General features: G+C 35.7%; 1 protein-coding gene across 1 annotated transcript in view; it reads left to right on the top strand.

Annotated features, from left to right (window-relative positions):
• Window positions 1-20,144, top strand: part of LOC140158541 (uncharacterized) — a 51,640-nt gene that overhangs the window by 7,991 nt on the left and 23,505 nt on the right. Inside the window, exons 4-12 of the mRNA XM_072181663.1 lie at window positions 392-733; window positions 1,157-1,279; window positions 9,831-9,947; window positions 12,771-12,899; window positions 13,722-13,847; window positions 14,920-15,039; window positions 16,077-16,187; window positions 16,909-17,019; window positions 18,531-18,647. Coding sequence (XP_072037764.1) covers window positions 392-733; window positions 1,157-1,279; window positions 9,831-9,947; window positions 12,771-12,899; window positions 13,722-13,847; window positions 14,920-15,039; window positions 16,077-16,187; window positions 16,909-17,019; window positions 18,531-18,647 — 1,296 coding nt within the window. The remainder of the gene's footprint in view (window positions 1-391; window positions 734-1,156; window positions 1,280-9,830; window positions 9,948-12,770; window positions 12,900-13,721; window positions 13,848-14,919; window positions 15,040-16,076; window positions 16,188-16,908; window positions 17,020-18,530; window positions 18,648-20,144) is intronic.

Below are 20,144 nucleotides of genomic sequence, written 5' to 3'. Positions count from 1 at the left end.
ACCCCTGGTCAATTTTGTGCCTATTTTTGCATTTTTCTCAAAAATTATATCACATTGGTGACAAGTAAGATATGTATATTTTAGGGGCAAGGACTACAACTACTGCACTGAAAATTCAGCAACTCGAAGCAAGTAGTTATTGATTTATTGATCAAATATTAGTTTTCCCTTATTTTTGACTATAACTCCACAACTGTTGTCTGTGCTGAAATAAAATTTCCAGTGCAGTAGGTGTAGTCCTTGCCCCAATATATACATATCTTACTTGTCCCCAATGCGCTATAATTTTTGAGAAAAATGCAAAAATAAGCACAAAATTGGGCAGGGATGTAGTACCCTCTTAAATATGGGTAATAATAATCATTGAGAATGTTGTTTCTTTTCCCCTCAGATCCATGCATACCAAACCCATGTGAATTTGGAGGAGTCTGCCTTACGGGTGATTCCAATACACAACCATCCTTCACCTGTACCTGTCCATCTGGTCTTACAGGTGACACCTGTAACTCCTGTGACTCTAATCCTTGTCTTAATGGTGGAATATGTACAGCAAGTAACAGTGGATACACATGCACATGCGCAAATGGTTTTAGCGGTGTTCATTGTCAGAATGATGCATGCAATCCTTCGCCGTGTGTGAATAGCGGTATATGCGTGCGTGTGTTTGGGACACTGGGGTATCAGTGTATGTGCACTAGTGGTTTTACTGGGTTACGTTGCGAGACTCAGCAAGGTGGGTGCTTCTGGTAGGCCTACACATACATTGTCTATTCTATACTCCCTTCAGAAGAATATGTTTACAGTTTGTTATTAATGATATTATGTGGCACATTTTATGCACCATAAAAGAGAGAAACCTGTTTTTTTTCAAAGAAAAGCCTGTTTCCCTGTGTTTTTCTTATCAATAGACCACATTTCTCTATTATAAAGCCCAAGTTTTCAAAAAATTTCACCCTATGATGTGAGTCATTTGACTAACACAAATTAGGTTCAGTTTCAAACAACGTGCTACGTCTGTTTTCATCTTTCTGAAAGTCACAGAGGGTTTCAACCCCATACTCTTCCAACAGACACTACAATGTGCATAGAAGAATAAGCTGTATCAGGTTCTTGGAGCATCTCGTAACTTTTGACTTTTGTTTTTTCCTTTGATTAGTTGTCCCAGGTTGTGGTTCATCCACCTGCATGAATGAAGGTACATGTTACAATGGGGACGGAGGCACTTATATCTGCCAATGTACGGAAGGGTTTACTGGAACACACTGTGAAACTGCTAAAGGTAAGATATCTAAGAACTCTTTGGTGATAAAATTGATCAAAATCAATGCTGGAAGGCTATTTTTTTTGCAATTGTTGAGAACAGCACTAACAGCAGTCGCCTTGATTCAAAATGGTATATAAGAATTTCAGAATTAATATTCACATGTGTGCAGTGGCGTAGCATCATGGAGGGGGGAGCATGTGCCCCTCAATCAAGCTGAAATTTTAAAAAATCCTATAGAAAATTGCCGAAAAATGGCTTCCCCCCCCCCCCCAATCAGACCCGGCGCCCCCCAATCATGGTGCCCTCAATGTGATGATCCACGCTACACCACTGCATTTGTGAGAAAAATATACAGTGAAAGTACATAGTTATCAATGTAATATATTTGTAAATAAGTAACAGAATGCAGTAGTTTGTTTCCCGTAATCAAAAGCGCTTTTTGTAAGTGTCTACTGCTATCAAAGTGATGGCACATTAGATGAAATTATACATGTTTGTACTTTGTAATCATGCATAAGCAAATACCTTGTATTATGTTGCTCATCATGTATTAATAACCAGAATATATCCTAACTTGCAAGCAGCCACATTTATGTATGTACATGTATGCAGGGATTTGGGATCATTTGAATGATTGGTATTATTATGAGAAACTTTGAGTCATGTTCATGCAATCATTGGGAGGTTTGCGTAACCTAGGATCATGTGGTGATTTTCATGCTTTGTGCCTTGCTTGTCTTGTCCTTATTTTATTTTCCCATTCATTTTGTCTTCATTTATTTAATTGATATGCAATTATTTAGCATGTTTTCTTTCATTATAGATTACAGTTTAGAATGACATGAAAATACCGGTAGCAGTTTAGCATGATTGATTTTTTTAAACAATTTTATTTGAACAATATTTATCTGAACAACACTTATTTAGATTTTCTTTGAGTAAAGGTTTTTGGCAAGGACAGAATGCAATTTAATGAATTCATGCATGATCTTGTGCACAATTTGTAAGTAATCTGGAAGTCACATGCATGGAAAGCATGACCTACATGTATGTGTTTAAAAACTTGTCGAGTCCAGTTTTCACTCATGGATAACCATTTAAGTGGCTGAAAGCATGATTTTCCAAATGTGCTCTTTTTATATGCACAATGATTACATCACAACATAAACCATTCAATGCAGAGTATTTACACAATTTGTTGGGAAGGACAGATTATGCTGTGAATATAATTTTTGATGGTGTAAGGAAATTAACCAAAATATTTTTAAACAATTATTGGAAAAAAAGGATATCAAGTGCATGCCCAATCAGCATTGTAACTTCCGGTTTTTGAGAGCAGTTTTGGGACACTTTGACCTCTGACATATCGGGGAAATTGCTGTAATCATTATTAATTTATTTATTATTGTAATAATGTTATCATTAAAAATATTTAGATAATTAATTTATAAAATTACCATGTTTTGGGGGGTTTGTTTTTATTCTTTTAAAACAGTTTAGATTTTTTTTGTATGCACAAAAAACAATTTTCCTGAATTTTCCCAATAGGTCAGGGGGCAAAGTGTCCCAAAACTGCAAAAACTGTCCCACAATGCATTGCAAACTTCCAATGCCGATTTGGCTTATTACATGATACCCAGCCAAATTCTACCAATAGATTTCATCTCTCAGTGGAGCTATACTATTCTTTTCTCTGAGGATCTTTGTTAATTGCAGTGCTGTAAGTTACCCTAGAAGTAACTGCATGGTTGCACCATGCATGGGTACTTCAGAGGCAATTGCTCCAGAGGTAAACCAGATGTGTACTATATGTAATCCAGGGCTACTCTTTGGGTACTCCAAAATACATTTAGCATACTCTTAGGTTGCAGCCTGGGTACTTAAATAAAAACAAGTACCTTGCAAAATCAATACACTACGGGTACTCAAAAGGTATTCATTTTTGACTTATAATGCAGTATATTAAAGTAAGCTCCACAATAGAGGTTATCGGTATAAGAATTTGGCAGTGTGTCACTTTGCCATTCATTTTGCTTTTACCCTGTATGTGAAATGTTCTGTTAAAGTCTAATGGAACTGGACATAGGAAATTTGGGGGTCAAAGGTCCAGATTTAATTTGAAATACAACTACATAGCTGACAGGTTTAACATTTTGAAAAAACTTACTTAAGTATAACTTTTTAACCATTGACTTCCAAGATTCTCATGTCCAGTTGTGTCTGATTTGGATAGAACATATCACGTATTTGACTTTTAAAACCTTATTTCTTGCGTATCCAATAGCCAATCCCTGTGACTCGTCACCTTGTATTAATGAGGGCACATGCTATGCGCTCAGCGATGATTCCAACTTTTTATGCCAGTGTAGAGATGGCTTTACAGGGGAAACCTGTAGCATTCCATCACCAGGTAGGCTGATCATGTACAGGGTGTACCAAAAAGTATATACATTACACATACTTATCGTTTTGCACTAATGACATTTCAGCTGTTATGTCATTCTTTCTGTACTAAGTGATTGCATGGCATTGTCTACATGTTTTAGATGCAGCAGGTGTCCACATGTTTAGGGTTGTGTGGATTTTGTTTAACTCATATACTCAAGAATTATTACAGTAATACATACTGAAAATTGATCCCTTAATCTTTCACAATAAAATAGAACAAAGAAACAAGGTGGTTTGGAAGTGAAAATATAATGAAATAGATTTCCTTGTTTTAATACCGGTACTGGAGATAACAGAGAAACATAAATTTTTTTATAGCTAAAATAATAGTTTCTCAATCCTGAGAGCTCAATTAGCACGCAATGACAATTGCGCCGAGCATACAATGTTTAAGGACAGGGCACACAGACAACGAACCTTTGTTTTGCTTAGTGGCCGTATCCATAGGTTGTCTGTGTGGCAGGTCACATGGGAACAAGTGAACACGGAACAAGGGCACACGCCACAAGGGAACAGCCTATGGATACGGGCCTTACACACATGCTTCTAAAGGTTGCCGTACCGTGACATTTCTTGTGCATGCACAATTGAACACGCTATTGTATCATTCCACTAAAATTGTGACATTGCTTAGTGCATGCAGTACATTCATACTCTCATGATCGAGAAACTATTATTTTAGCTATAGCAAGGTTTTTTCCAGTAAAAAGTAAAATTTGATTAAGTCTGTGTGACTAAGAATCAAAATATATTAGTCATAAAGCAAGAAACTAATGAGACCTTTGGCCTTTCTCCTCCTAAATGCAACTGGGCCTCAGCTCACTTAACCCACCTCAGCTCACTTAACTTTAATGTACATGCTTGTAATAATTTTGAGTAAAATGAGTAAACACTGTATAGTGCAACAGCTAACTCTGAAACAAAATAGTTTGCATGATTGCATTGCCATACCATTTGCATATTTTACCAGTTCACATATTTTCAATTCCATTCATCATGATTTTATCAGATTATGATTCCATTTCCATGCATTTATTATAAATATGATCTATTGAGATATAACTACCTCCTCATTATATATAGTTTGACATAATATGGATCCCCTCTAAATACTCCCAAAATGTTGCTGGGCTACTCTAGTTGAAATCCACACTACCCCTGTGGATGATTTTGTAAATATCTCCCACAGGGGAGTATGTTTTTCAAATGTAATTGGTCAGGCTTAATCATTTTGAAACCCATACTCCCCTTATGGCTTTAGCAATATCTTCAATAACTGGAGTGAGTATTTCAAATGGAAATTACCCTATTTTCTATTCTAATCAAAACTCAAACTCCTTATGCCGAAGACCTTGGCTAAATCTTCCACAGGGGTAGTGTGAATTTTCAATGGAATAGCCCATTATATACCATAGAAATAAATTAGGCGACGAAAAAAGAAAACTCTACGGGCCCAACCAAATTTTCCTGTACAAATGAATGCTTACCCAAATTTCAGAAATTTCAGGAACAATTTTTTTTTGTATTTTCTCAAATTGCAAGTTATTTACAGATTTTGATGATTATTTTGGGTCACTTAAAAGGGAAAAAAGCTGACTGACCGACTAGAACAGGGTTTCTTTTTTTCGTCGCCTTACAGAGATTTGGGCTTGCTACCATCTTTATCCAAACATGAAGAACTTCGGTGTACAATGTATGCATTTGGAACTTAATCGCTGCTTGCCAAACATTTCTCTCTTAGTAGTGAGGGAGAGAGAGCTCTGGAAAGGCTATCTGCTGGAATTAATTCCTCAATCGACAATTTTTGTACTGGTAGACGTGGCTTCAATTTTTCTATCACATATTCAAAATCGACCAAAATCCACCCTGGGCAAAAAAAATCTACAGGCATTTGAAAATCACTATTTTACAGTAAAAATACACAAATCACGAACGTTTCCGACTATGAAGCCGCATTTACGCAGCATGGTTAACGCGCCCACGCTTACTGTTTTGTATTTGCGCACGCGCAACAAGTGAGCGTACATGGCGTTGCATACCGCGTAAACCAGAGCGTCACATCATGATCATACACCACACGAAGTCGGTGTCTAATTGATTGCCACCTTGTGCATTTAATTTGTCGCTCGGATCCAAGACAAACAATGTCTATGGCTCGGATGACATAGTGGCATATCACAAGAATGGCCATTTTGAGATAATCATGTTTGAAGTTTTTGCAACTTTTACCTGTTTGTCATACCTGAATTAAAATGTCCCTATTTGTTGAATGGATATGAAAAAAATAATATTTAAGTAGGCCCTAATACATTTTATGTATATAAAATACATTGATGTCATTCACCAATTAATTGTAATCAGGCCTAGTCATTAAAGCTAGGCCTATTATGAGCCTACGTCATTATAGTATAGGCTAGGCCTACTAAACGTCTAATCAATTTAAACCTTATAGCTATAGGTCTATAAGCCCATAGGGCTTAACACTTACATCCTAAATAAATACAAACTTATCAGAACGGTCGACAAGAATGTATAGAAAAAGTATGGGACTTTGTTATGAAAAAGATATTATAGGCCTAGGCCTACATGGTATTCGCCAGACTTGATCGGTAGGCCTATATCAGGCATTACAAGAAGCATACAATGGAAGTTAATAGTTATATAGACCTATAAGTATATCTCCGTGGATTGGCTTTCTCTATCTCATATACGGTATTCCCCCTTTTTTCATTCTTTCCGTGCACCTTTATTCCGTTTTTAACCAGCTGGTTCGATTTAGTTTAATACCGGTACCTAATAAGTCTAAAACCATTATTAGATTGGTCTAATAACCCATTTGGTCTACAGACCATTTGGTCTACAAACCTATCATTTAGTCTGCTAACAGTTTGCTCTAGGCCTACTAACTGGTTGGCTATATGCAATTATTTTGCTATTATGCAGTAGATTTATCGTGTTTTTATTTTCCTAATGTATAATATAAACTGACGTCCTAATAGTATGACTATAGGCCTACGTCATTGTATATCTGCTGGCACATGCTTATAACCTACACATGTGATATCGCGTGTGTTTGATACTTATTAGGCCTATACCATTATCCATGATTATACTATAGGCCTAAATGTTGATCTGTTGATTAAAATAATTGTTTGCAATATTATCCGATATCAGTTTAATAGGTCCTTATGGTGATTTAATGTTATTTTGTTTTCGGGAAGAAATGTATGCAAGAGTTATTAAACGTGAACGCAGGGGCGTCGCTAGATCAATATGATTGGGGGGGGTCATCATGTTTTGCCGATGGAAATATTTTATGAATTGTAAACCCAATTATTTTAGCCAGGACGGCACAAGAATCTAAAAAGTGGGGCTTAGCGGTCCAAATTGTTCCCGACATTTTTTTTAATTAGTACCGGTATGTAGGCCTACCTATAACTTAGCCTACGTAAACAACAACACTATTACGTAACACATTATACACATTAATCTTTTACATGACTCCGACAATCACATAGCTTTCACTACATTTGCCGACAATCACATGGTTTTGACGACACAGTCCATTTTGCCGACAAAAATTGTGTAGGTCATTTTTATTTGCACCAATTTTGAGATCATGTTTGTAAGAAATAAAAAATCAGCTCTTCCTCTTTTTTTGTTTTTAAAGACCCGGACTAGAGCCGAGGACGAGAGACACTACTGTTTTTTTTTCTTTTCTTTTTTCAAATAATAGACCTAGGGCTATAGCAGGCAGCTTAGGTGCATAATAATTTATAATTATTTACACTAATACGAAACCTTCGAAATATCCTGTAAGCTATTAATGCTGAAGATCCCAATTAATAATCCGCATTTCATTGGCAAAACAAACGTAAACAGTCCACCGTCAATGAAAGGCAAAATATATGCAATCGATGCTGCGAGCCGTGTGTCAGCGGAAGGATAATTATAATAAAATGTGAGTCAGCTGAACACGGTGTATGCGTTAATATACGCAATTTGACGCTCATGTATCAGCGTAATGCAGTCGCGATAGCCGATGCGACCACGCTTCATAAAAGTATTTTTTATTTACCTCTTGAATTAAACTTGCTCAAAGTTAGAATAAGTGCAATTTTCAAAGGCTTGTAATTTTTTTTGCCCAAAGTAGATTTTAGTCGATTTTTGTTATTCAATACTACAATATATTCTACATCCACCGGTACAAAAATTGTCGACTGAGGAATTAATTCTACCTAAATTGCTTTCACTCCCTGACTATAGTGATTGTGCCTTTTTACAGGATGGTATAAGGAATCCTATATTCTATGTTACCTTTTTCTGAAGATATTGCTCTTTCTAATGTATTGACATTGTAAATTATCTACATGTAGCTGGATGTTTGTCTATTTGGCATATTTAATGAATTGGAGATGCCAGTTCAGTTTGTTAAAACAGGCCATTGGTGCTGTTAGCTTATAAAGAAATAATTTAGCTTGCATGCTGATATAGATAATGTTTTAACTAACGAATGATTTTTTTTTTTTTTTTTTTTTATGGAATTGCAATTGCATGGGGTTTTAAATACGGTATTATATTGTGTGACTTACCATTCATGTCATATGTTCAGTGTTTCCTTCTAAAATAGTAATGCTAATATAAAATATTTGATAAAAGGAATGTAGTAAATAGTGATTTTCATCTATGGGGCTAAATGTTTTTGCATGAAGCAGCTCATGATGTGTGCTTGTGACTTAGCTTGCATAATACTAAATTGTTTACTGCATTTTGTATGATAATGGTAGGCCTACATACAGTGTGTATTATATGTGGCACGAGCTGGTCAAAGGCGGCAAATTTGAAATTGAGATACAGGCAAAAATATGGAGTAAAAAAATACAATACATAAGAAAATAGACATCACAAAACTTCATAACTTAAGAACCAAAAGTACTAGACCTTTGGAGTTTTCAGTATATGGTAGCCTGATGTTTTTATTAGGTATTAATAGTAACTCAATTTTCAAAAATGCCTCCTTTTTCCCCCATGGAGCAGATCGTGTCACATATACAGTGGTTGAGGATGTGTTCATACAAGCATCTGCATTCAATAGTGATGGTGTGCATATTATACACATACAATGTACCAACTGTGGAGCTTTATTGCAAGCAGTGTCTGTGAGCCATATAACACCCCCAGTTTATGATACAAGCATAAGTTGATTGTGTAAGGGTATGTGTGTGTGAGAACTCTATAGTCAAGAGAGGGGTGTGTGTGGGGGGGGGGGGGGGGTGTTGACCATAAAAGCTTGTCATGAATGTAAAAGAAGTTTTCAAACCAGGAAATATTAAAATTTATGAGCCATAATAGAAACATCTAGATTTATCTACACAATAGTTTTGTGAGGATTAAGTTTTTTTTCTGTTTATGTTGTTACAAAATCTGAGTTGAAGGACCCTTTGGTTTTTTGTCCTTTGTTCTTCAAATATTTATTGTCTGTTTGTTGTGTTTATGGTCCAGTGTTTCAAGAAATCCTTCAGCAAGGCCAGATACACATTAGTGTATATCAACCATGCTACATGTATTATAGAGCATGATTACTAGTCAGGTTACTAGTATATAGGACGGTAATTTAGTATTTGTCATGCACATATAGCAAGAACGAAGTGCCACTTATTAACAAGAGAATAAACCTTGATAATTTTTGCATATACAAATGTTACTGGTAAGATTCAGATTTTAAGTTTTTAAAATTGTATACCAGTATTTTCTTCTTCCACTTAGGTTCTAGTTGACTGTAACTGCTTCAAGTCTGCCTTTTATCAATTGTTTAATTTAATTGATTTTTGAAGGAATATCATTTTTGCCAAAAGCACCTTGGTTAATACAGGACTGTTTCTTTAAGCCATCTTTTCTGCAGTTGGAAGCTAGGACTTTGCCAAGACCAACTTTTGCTGATTACAATAATTTAATTTAGTTCATAATTTTCTCCAAAATGTATATGGAATATATATGCACTTTATAAGCATGGTATAAATATACATGTAAAGGTAGTGACCTCTCCTAATATCTTGCCAGGTGGCTCCAAGTCTTATAGTAACCATTGATTTGTATATGGCCTCTTTGTCTCCTCCAGATGCATGTACAGACAACCCATGCCAATACAATGGCACATGTGTCATTGCAGAACAATCTACCCTAGGCTTTACATGTATGTGTACAAGCGATAGGGTGGGCACTTTATGCGAACAAGGTAACATCAGCTCCACAGTGATGTGTGAACTCTCTCCCAGTCACCATGTTTCTTGAACGACACCTATACTAACAATAATTTGTCTTGGCTTTTCTAGGGGATTTTCTTTTTTCTTGTTGTTCATTTGAAGACTTTGATGTTTCTACTAATATCACATCATATGATGTAGCGCCTGATGATCATGATCACTTGTTCTATACTAACTTTCAAACTTGAGTTGAATGATTATTTCACGAAGTCGAGGTTGCACTTATGTAGTGAAATTTTCTTTGATATCAATATTTCTGTGTTCAATGTGGCTATTCAAATGTAAACCCAAGCTTTGTGCCAGTTTCATGTGGCCAAAAGAAGAACCAACAGCAGAATTTCTTGCTTATGAACAATTCCCTTGTTAAGGCAATGTGTCCTGCCTTCACACAGGGATGATGTATTGCAAATGGCAAAATATTCTAAGTGACTTTCAGAATATGGAGCAGTTTTGAAGCAAATTATGGACAGATTGATGATATCATATAGTCTAGAATCTCTTTTTACATCATATACAAATTTGCTCTGAAGATGGCACTCGCTAGAGTTCCGAAAGCTCAGCCCTCTAAAAAGGACTTCTCTAGGGAAAAATCAAACCTTACTCATAAGTTATACCAACCCTACACATGGTACTTCCACTGACGTCTTGGGCTAAATCGTCAAGGATACACATCACTTTACTTTGTCATGAACATTTTCAGTAATAATGTGTTTTTATAGTGGGCCTCATCTCAAGTTGAAAGTTACGTAATGTTGGATTTTGCAGTGACAATTTCAAATCGTGAACGTTAACCTTATTCCCGATAACAAATCGCCCTTGTAAATGTGTATGTATATGCTCTTCCTCAGCAAAATCCAACATGGCATTACTTGAGAAGGGGCACTAATAGCTGTGTTTGTGTTAGATAACCAAACCCTCTCCTGTCAAAATAGTTACTATTTCTTAAAATTATTTGTATCTAAGATCATGTAAAATGGAATAACCTCCATTTTAACTGCACTGTATTTTATATTATCAAAAGTAACATATTTCAAAGGAAGTTTCCATTATTATTACCTCTATTAGCTTTGTATAATTTGTGTTATCAACTTGTTATGAAACTTTGTAATTGGAGGTCTTTTAGGTGTAGGTCAACTCATTTACTTGAAGTTTGATGTAAGACTCTATTTTTTAGAATCCTGATAAGTTCAGATACTAAAATGTGTTTGCAGGTTCCATATCATTAAAAAAAATTGATAATTCTATCGTGGAATTCCATCCCAAATTGATTAAATCCTAACTCATCCTTGCACCACAATTCAACATCCTGTCCTCTTTAATGTTGTCAACCTTCATCACAAACATTACACAAACATGCAACAAGATTATCCTCCCACACATGTATGACGTACATTGTTTGTATGTATATGTATTTCATTGTTACCATTGAATAACTCCATTCCTTGTAAGTGTGGTCACTGCATGGGTTATTTGTCAGGGACATTAACATTAAATTCTCAATGTGATACTCATTTGCTGTGAATTTTACAAATTTATCATTTTCTTAATTAATGTGTGTGTGGGGTGTGTTGTTTGTAGGGGTGTGTGCAGGGGTGTACAAATGTATGTGGATATATGCAAGCAATTGTTTGTGTGTTTGTGACTGCATGTAGTGCATGTACATATGAATTTCAACTCATATCATAACTGAAGACATTACTTTTCATAGCAAAATAGCAATTTCTATCATTAATAACCAAAATTAATATTAATGTTTTCAGTTTTGATATCCAAATGTCCGAATTGACTATAGTATTATACATCGCACAGTAATTAATGTGAAATATGCATGGTTGAATTTTACATGATAGTATTCTAATGTGTCAATTCAAATTTCTATGAAACTTGCATGATCTAAAGCAATTAAACCACACAAAAGCTATTAGTAAGCTATTTAGCTTGAAACAAAACCAATCCCATTTTATTTCCGCTTTTGCTGGAGTATTAGTTAATAGCCAGCACTTTGCATCATGGTTGCTATTAGTGATTGATTGGCTCCAAATTTAATAAAGTGATCTATCAGCTACATATGCTTCTTAACAACAAGCTTTAGTGGAGTATTTTTATGCATGTCTGTGTGTGTGGGGGATGTGTGTGTGGGTGCTTCTTCTTTATGTTGAATCTGCCTTGCAACTTGGGATTTATATAATTTCACAAATTCTAAATAATGCTTTAATTTGCTAACATTTCATAATTTCTTGCACAACACACTTTTTGCTTTTAAACATTAACACTGTTATCCAGACAGATACTTGAAATTCTTAAAGTATGTCAATGTCACAGCAGAAATATGCTAGATATATTGGTTGTAAAGTCTGTTTCCTCTCCCGTGCAAAATGAATACACATATACAACCTGTTTCAACATGATAGGTGCCAACCTAATTGATGTTTATGTGACATTAGATCTACTTGAAATAACCAGAACTGGCAGCATATGCGAAAAAAAGTTCTTTATACTGTAGATTATTTGAAGTGAATCCAATGTTTCCTATGTACCAAAAAAAAACCCAATTTTTAATGAATGCACAGAACAGATGGGTATATAACCATGGTGATACAGGTTGTATGTCTGCGTTGTATGTGCACCTGATAATGATACTCCATTGTGGCTCTTGCCCAATCAACACAACCGTGACAACCCACATTTATGTCATTTTCACCCACACGATGAAACAGACTATGCAACATATGCAAGCACTTGCTTTCTTGGGTGTTAAGCCTATCTTTCTCCTTGCATCTCAATATTACCTGCAGAAGAGAACCATTGTGAACCAAATCCCTGCTACTTTGGGAGCACCTGTATACAGGATAGTAATGACCCACGTGGCTACCAATGCAACTGTGTAGACGGATACACAGGGAGTAATTGTGAAACACAAATAGGTAGGCTAGCTATTATATGAATGCATTCATCATCATGCTGCTCATCATTTCGTTATATGTTTGCGTACCTCGTCTCTGTTATGTCGACCGTCTTCATTTTGATACATGCTGTGAGCGAGGTTACAACTCAAGGTGTAAAATCCGAAAACTAAAAGACAATGTTTACTAGATGGAGAAAACACAGATTACACAGTATTCAGGGTGTATAATAACACAAGGATCCAGACAAAAGCTATGGACAATTCAGATAATACTCTGATTTGAACTTTGAACATCTTTGCATTACTTTTATTCAATAGCTTTGAGCTGATATGCAACTTGCTTCTCACTCTTAAAATAATATCCCATTTCAAGCTGTTTCCTAAAGTACCTGCTTCATTTCATAGTGGTGTGTGCATTGCACAGGATGGAAGGTGGGGGAGTGGTTGTTTTTGCATGATTTCACAGAAGAAAAAAACACAAAGGCATGAGCTCTCAAAGTCACCTGAGCATTTGATAATTTCAGCATGCACTGAACATTTTAAGATGCATATTTCACAAAAGATTATTTGAGACATGGCTGGCATTCACTTGCAAAAACTTTCACTTAGATCACACTTTAAGAAGCATGCTTAATGTGGAATATGCCAGCACTCTTAGGATTTGTACAATATAGTTATCACACAGCAAAATTGATGCTTTTTACTCACACAAGCAGGTTGGTGTGCAAGTTGTCGTATTTTTCACTTTCATAGCTTTTTTTGCAGGTATTTTCATTTTTTTAGTATATTATGACTTTAACTGTCATCTTTTTTTATTTCAATTATTGTTTGATCCTTGCAGTTTTAAGTCCATGTGATTCAGGCCCTTGCCAAAATGGTGGAGAGTGTTTCCAGAGTGCGGGTGACCCACCTACATATTTCTGTGTTTGTCCTGATGAATATGGTGGCCTAACTTGTGACATTGTTGGTAAGTTTATCTTTTATAGCACAATGTATACTGATAATATTGACCTCTGTCATTTTGACATTATGCTAAAAAGCTACCCTGTTCAAAGTCTTGGTTTGGCAGAGACATAGCTTGTGACACATTCAGAGCATCTTCATGCAGCTAATTAGGGTTCATGCAGATACAAAAACTGACTCTCAACAGGGATGCCTGATACAACCTGCCCGCCATTTACAGGTATGATAATCTGCTGATACTTGACCAACCATCAGGTGATCAAAGGATCATAAACACTACAAATTAAGATGTTGTGATGGTGATGCAAGCTATACAATGTACATCGGTGCTAAACCAAGACTCTGAAATTTATTTAAAGCAAGTCTCATCGATTATGGCTTATGCGGATAGTGATTGACACATTCTTAATCTTGAGATAATTGATGGACCTCCAGTCCCAAAGTATTCCAGTGACTCATAGTGGATTATTCCCACTTGGTTATAGTTAACCCATGGCTGTCCCAATCTGAACCAGTGTTGTTTGGGTATATATAATCTAACAGGGGGTTAAAGCTAGCCCAAGTTGAGTGCCGGCTAACTTTATACTACAGGGGTGGATCCAGGTATTTTCAATAGGGACTTGTCAGGCACCGCTCTGCAAAAATTGGGGGTGGTGCGGCACCACTCTGCAAAAATTAGGGGAACGCCAGGTGCATCCCCAGCAAACACAAGGGATTATAGAATAGCACTAGGCTACAGGGGTATCACCCCCTGAAATATGTTGGGGTTTTTTGGTCTTTTTATGATTTTTTTTGTGTGTGTTTGCTGGTCGACTAGCATCAGTGCCTGTTACATCCAACCAGTGTAGCTACAACACTGATACAATCAAGTACAGATGTAATGTGCAACATGACTAAAGTCATGATAGGAAGTGAATGATATTTACATGTAGTATAAACAGAGGCACTCTGGAATATTTGTAACATTAAAAGTGCTAACAAATGCAGTAAATAATATTAATTAATGAAAATAAATTGACACAAAAGTGATAAACTGTTGTGTATTTTCCTGTTGCATCTTGCTATTCCTATTGTAGATCCCTGCCTCTCAGACCCCTGCTTAAATGGTGCAACCTGTAATAAAGTTCCAGCTACCAATGACTATCACTGTACTTGTACTGCCTTATACGTAGGCATAAATTGTGATGCAATGATTAGTAAGTGATGTTACTATGGACCACAATGGCCTCATCCCAATGGCATAGTTCAATAACCTCAATTAAACACTCATAGTGCAAAATTTGACCTCAAGTTGCAGAGTATGAGTTTTTGTACCCAAATTTTTCTAAGGTCGTTCAATGAATGGATAAATGTATTGGGGTCAAAGAACTGTGCCCTGATAGATGAACATGATGTGGATCCTAGTGATGTTAACATCGTCTTGGTGACAAGGCTACTGAAATATGCATGCATGGGTAGCATTACTAACATTGTTTAGGCTTGACACAAATCTTGGATTTTACCAGGAGTATTCATATCTTTGCTGTTTGTTAAACTATGGGAAGTAGCAAACTGAAGACTTTCTACTCACAATAAATCTATTTGAAAAAGTATTACGCTGCATGTAGCTCTCTCTCTCTCTCTCTCTCTCCCTCGCTCTCTGTCTGTTGGCGGATGTCTTTCCTGATTTGTAATCCTTCTCAAGACCATTTTATTTGTGCAGGCAAACATTTTAGATAGAATAAATTTGGTTTTAAAATCAAATGGGCTCAAATAAAATCTTCTATCCTTTGACTGATCAAATTAATGAAGAGGAACAACAAATCACAAATGTCAAGCACAAATTACTTTTAAGGATGAGTATAATTTGTTTGCCTACACAAGAACCTATCATTAAAATGTGCAATATCAAATTATTGGTGTATGATATGGAAGATATACCGGTATACAAAATGCGCCTCTCTAATTGCACCAAATGTGGAATCTAGATATTTATACCAATATCTAAATATATGAGCTTATTCTTACCTCAGGGAGCAAAATAAATCAAAGGTGGCTTGAATCTGCTTTTTACTATATTCTTTAACTTGGTGGCAGTGTGCAAATATTCCTTGTCCATCTTGTGTAGACATACTTCCTAATGCTGTTATTATCTCTTGTTCTCGTTTAATAGAAAGTTAATTCTAACTGCCATTTCTATGCTTTCATTATCAATCATTTATACTAAACATATTGAATTAATTTTTTTCCCTAGATCCATGTGCTTCAACTCCATGTTTAAATAATGGACAATGTTCATATGATACCAATGGATACACATGTGCTTGCCCACAATATTTCCAAGGGTCAAGGTGTGAACAGCAAAGTAAGTGAATATACATTCAATTACATCATAAGTTAGGTTTTTTCTTTGGATTTTCACCATGCTGCTAAGATATTTCTTATGCAAAAGTAGGTATTTATTTTCTAACAGGGTTCCCGCGGTCCTTGAAAGTCCTAGAATTTGCACAAGGACGTCAAGGTACAAGTTCTTGAAAATTAGAATTTTACCTAAAGTATAACTTTGACAAAAGCCCTTGAAAATCATGCTTTTCATGCTTTTGGACCTTGAAAGTCCTTGAAAAGTCCTAGAATTTTGAAGGCTTCAATCAAGGTGATGGAACCCTGTTCTTCCCATAAAACAAACAAAAATCAAACCAGTAATTAAATCGGAGAAGCCATTTATTTATTCTACCTTAAGCTACAACAGGGGTAACGCCCGAGATAACACAGGAAATAAATCATATTAATTGATATAAATCATTAATTATTAATTAATTATTTTAATTATAATCATATTTATTAATATACAAATATATATTGAATTATTACTATGGAAACAAAAGCATGTTGTGTAGTGCTTATAGTAGACTCTGGTCGGGTAATCCAGTGTCAAGGGTGCAATCCCTGCCGAGTCCTGATTTTTTTTTTCTCTCTCAAAATTTTCATATATCAGTTTGTTCGAGCCCCAAACACATCAATTAGAGTTAATAATTTAGTATCCATAACCCTAACATATCATTATGATTGACATATTTAATCAACAGGTACATGTTCATCAGCACCATGTCGTAATGGAGGCATCTGTGAAGGTGATGTCAATGGATACACCTGTCAATGTACTGGTCTATACACAGGTGTCAATTGTGAAACATTAGGTAAGTACTAGAAATGCTTATATGTGTAACAAGGTGTTTTAATGTTGAAGAAACATCAGCCATAGCAGTCAGAAGGGCTTGCACGTATACGGCTGGCCTAGCAAGGAAGCTACTTGCAACAATTGCAATGCTAAATATTTGGGGATTTCGTATGTTTATTACCTTTTTGTTTCTTACTGTAGAGAAACTTTCATTTTCAGACAAATAAATTCAAATTTTTTCAAATGCAGTAGGTGTCCTTTCAGTTAATCAGCCAGTGAGTTTTTGAGTAAGATCTGTGAATGTGCATAGGTGTTTTTAGCAAAGGTGGACACACACTCGCAATTCACATTTAAACTGTGGTCCCCTCTGCAATGGGGGATCGTCCTCTGTTCAAGGTCTGCAATCGACCGTAATTGCATGTCTAATGTATTTGCTAAATACATTCTCTATCGTACGCGAGATAGAATGTCCGCAGTTGCTAGGTTAAATACCATGCACACTAAAATACACTAACAAAATTGTGGAAAACGTCCTCGGTATGTGGATTGAGTATGGATTCAGACGACCACATTTGCCTTGTCCTAAACGGCGTCCATGTTTGGAGGCGATTACGTGTGGGGATGTGCGTGAGTGAGCAAGCAAGCTGACATGCAAGGGAGCAATAAAACAGCCCAATCAGAAATCAATCATAAAGAGATGGGTATTGATTTTCATATTTATGTTATTGCTGTCACATTGGAAGGTATGTTATTATTGTTATGATCGATCATTTAATTAAATTTAGGCTAGAAGATTGTTATTGTTCAGCACTGCACAGTTCATATTTGACATTGATAAAATATTATTGTTTGGGATTCATTTCTTGTCAGTCAATGCTTGTACATTCAGGGTTGGGATGAGGCTCAGCACGTCGCAGAATACGGTGCTCATTTTCGGCCTTTGGTTTAACAATGGCCACTTTTCAGTCAATTTTGGAATCAAAATAAATAAATATACCGTAAAAACTCAATAGCTAGCATATGTGCTTACTGTCAAGCGCTTTTAAAACATGCCACATTTGAGCAAATCATTGATACACATAGTTACGAACAAGTAAACCTGCACATTTGTGTCTCAACCCCATAAGCTCAGTTGGTAAAGCGCCGAACTATGGTACAGTTTCATGTTTCCAAAAGCGCTCAATAGTGCTGACATATCGAGTTTTTACAACACATTATTTTCACCAAACTGTAAAATTGTGTTAAATTTGGCCAAAAATATGGGCCTCTAGGTCCAATTTAATACGAATCAACTTTCTGCTTCTCAGAGGCCAATCCCAAACCAAACATGACTACCTCTTCCTGCTGTCTGATACTGAGCAATATCCTTGTGTCAGGTCCCCAAAAGGGTTGGATTTTGGTCAGGTCCCAATGGTGTTACAAGTCTTTGCAGGAAAACAGCTAGTTATAATATATTGTGGGAATGTTGTTAAAAATAAAGATTAAAACGTTTTAAAAGTGAAACATTTAATTACTTATTTTGTGTGACAGATTTCAACCCCTGTAACCTAACTCCTTGCGGCCAAAATGGTGCATGTTCTGCAAGCGGAACAACATTTACCTGTACTTGTAATCTAGGTTGGACAGGGACTCGCTGCAGTGAACCAGGTACACACAGTAGAGGGCGCTGTAGTTACATGATCAAATATTTGATAAGCTTGCTTCTATTAAGGTGAAATATTTGATAAGCTTGCTTCTATTAAGGTGATACTGACCAGTTTGTCAAGACTCGCATTAAAACTGTAAATAAATGTGTGCATCGTACAGTAATCATTTGAAAAACATTGATAAGCTCGTATTAGATTTAATTTACAAAATAATATATTGATAAGCTCAGTTGGCAGTGCCTCAAACCATAAAATTGAAAGTTGTAGATTGTTAACGCAACATAGAGGCTACACAGATACGGGTTTCCCATGCCATCATTCATTGATTGGTTACAAATTTACCATTTAAAAGGGCACTGCTATATTTAATCATATGTGGTGACGTCAAGCAAAATCAGTCTGAAGTCGGGAATATTAATTTTCAGTTTTCTATATGATTGCATCAATCATTTGTATTTAAAGCTGCATTTGTCAGAAAACCCATTGAAATTAAACATTTAGTTCCAAAGATATGAACAGTTGAAAACGTGTTTCCAAAACAATTTGGCCATATTTAAAAATCAATATTTCCAACTAATGACTGATTTTGCTTGATCACATCATATATGCAGACAATTTTAGAATATAGCTTGAGTGGTCAGTATTACCCAAGAAGCATAGTACATATCAAATATTTTTCCCAAACCCTGATGTGTGCATTTTTCTTGCAGTGTTTGTAGCATGGCTTTATAACTAACGATGTAGATTTCTCCATAGATGCACACCTGTTAGCCCTATATACTAGTTCTCATTTGCAGTGTATATAGCTTTTACGTTCTCACACTTAGTTTTACAAAACTTTTTTATTTTTCTCACTTCTGTACCTTATTTTACCCTGGAATGTCATCCCTGAATATTTGTTGGCTTCATACTTGGGCTTATTCCTTAATTCACATTTGTCTTTTTGGTTCCAACTTGTACAACCTATATCTCAAATTTGTATGCTTTTTTTATGAGTGTGTATTATAATATCATTCATATTTTCTGTGGGTGCAGTGATTTTATTCCTAATAATTTAGTTTAGCTTCATACCCGGAATGGTTTCCTTTACTGATCTGTTGTGAAATTCTGATTTCTTGTTTGCATGTCGCATGGTACTACCGTTTTGTTGTGTGCTGTATTTTTACATGCTGTTCTGTCCTGTAAGCCCATATTATACCCAACTTTACTAATCCATAATGTACCATACCATAATGTACTTCTCTGTATTATTTACAATATACAAAGTCTATTTCAAATAGTTGTAATACCATCATTAGAGTTTAAAGACAGGCCAATTTAAAAACAAATTAAAGTTTCTCATCCAAACTGTGTAAATTACTGTTTACAATTCTTATTTCCTGGAGGTAACAACTAAGCCTGAAATAAGTCGCCATGAAACTGGAGACACCGTTCTTAAAGCCATATTATAACATTTCTGTAAAAATAGATTAGTATTTATTTTCCATAAAATGTTAGC

The sequence above is a fragment of the Amphiura filiformis genome, chromosome 8 (genome assembly GCF_039555335.1).
Source record: "Amphiura filiformis chromosome 8, Afil_fr2py, whole genome shotgun sequence".
Lineage (NCBI taxonomy): Eukaryota > Metazoa > Echinodermata > Ophiuroidea > Amphilepidida > Amphiuridae > Amphiura > Amphiura filiformis.
The sequence above is the reverse complement of the archived record's forward strand: the minus strand, read 5'-3'. Positions and strand labels throughout refer to the sequence as shown.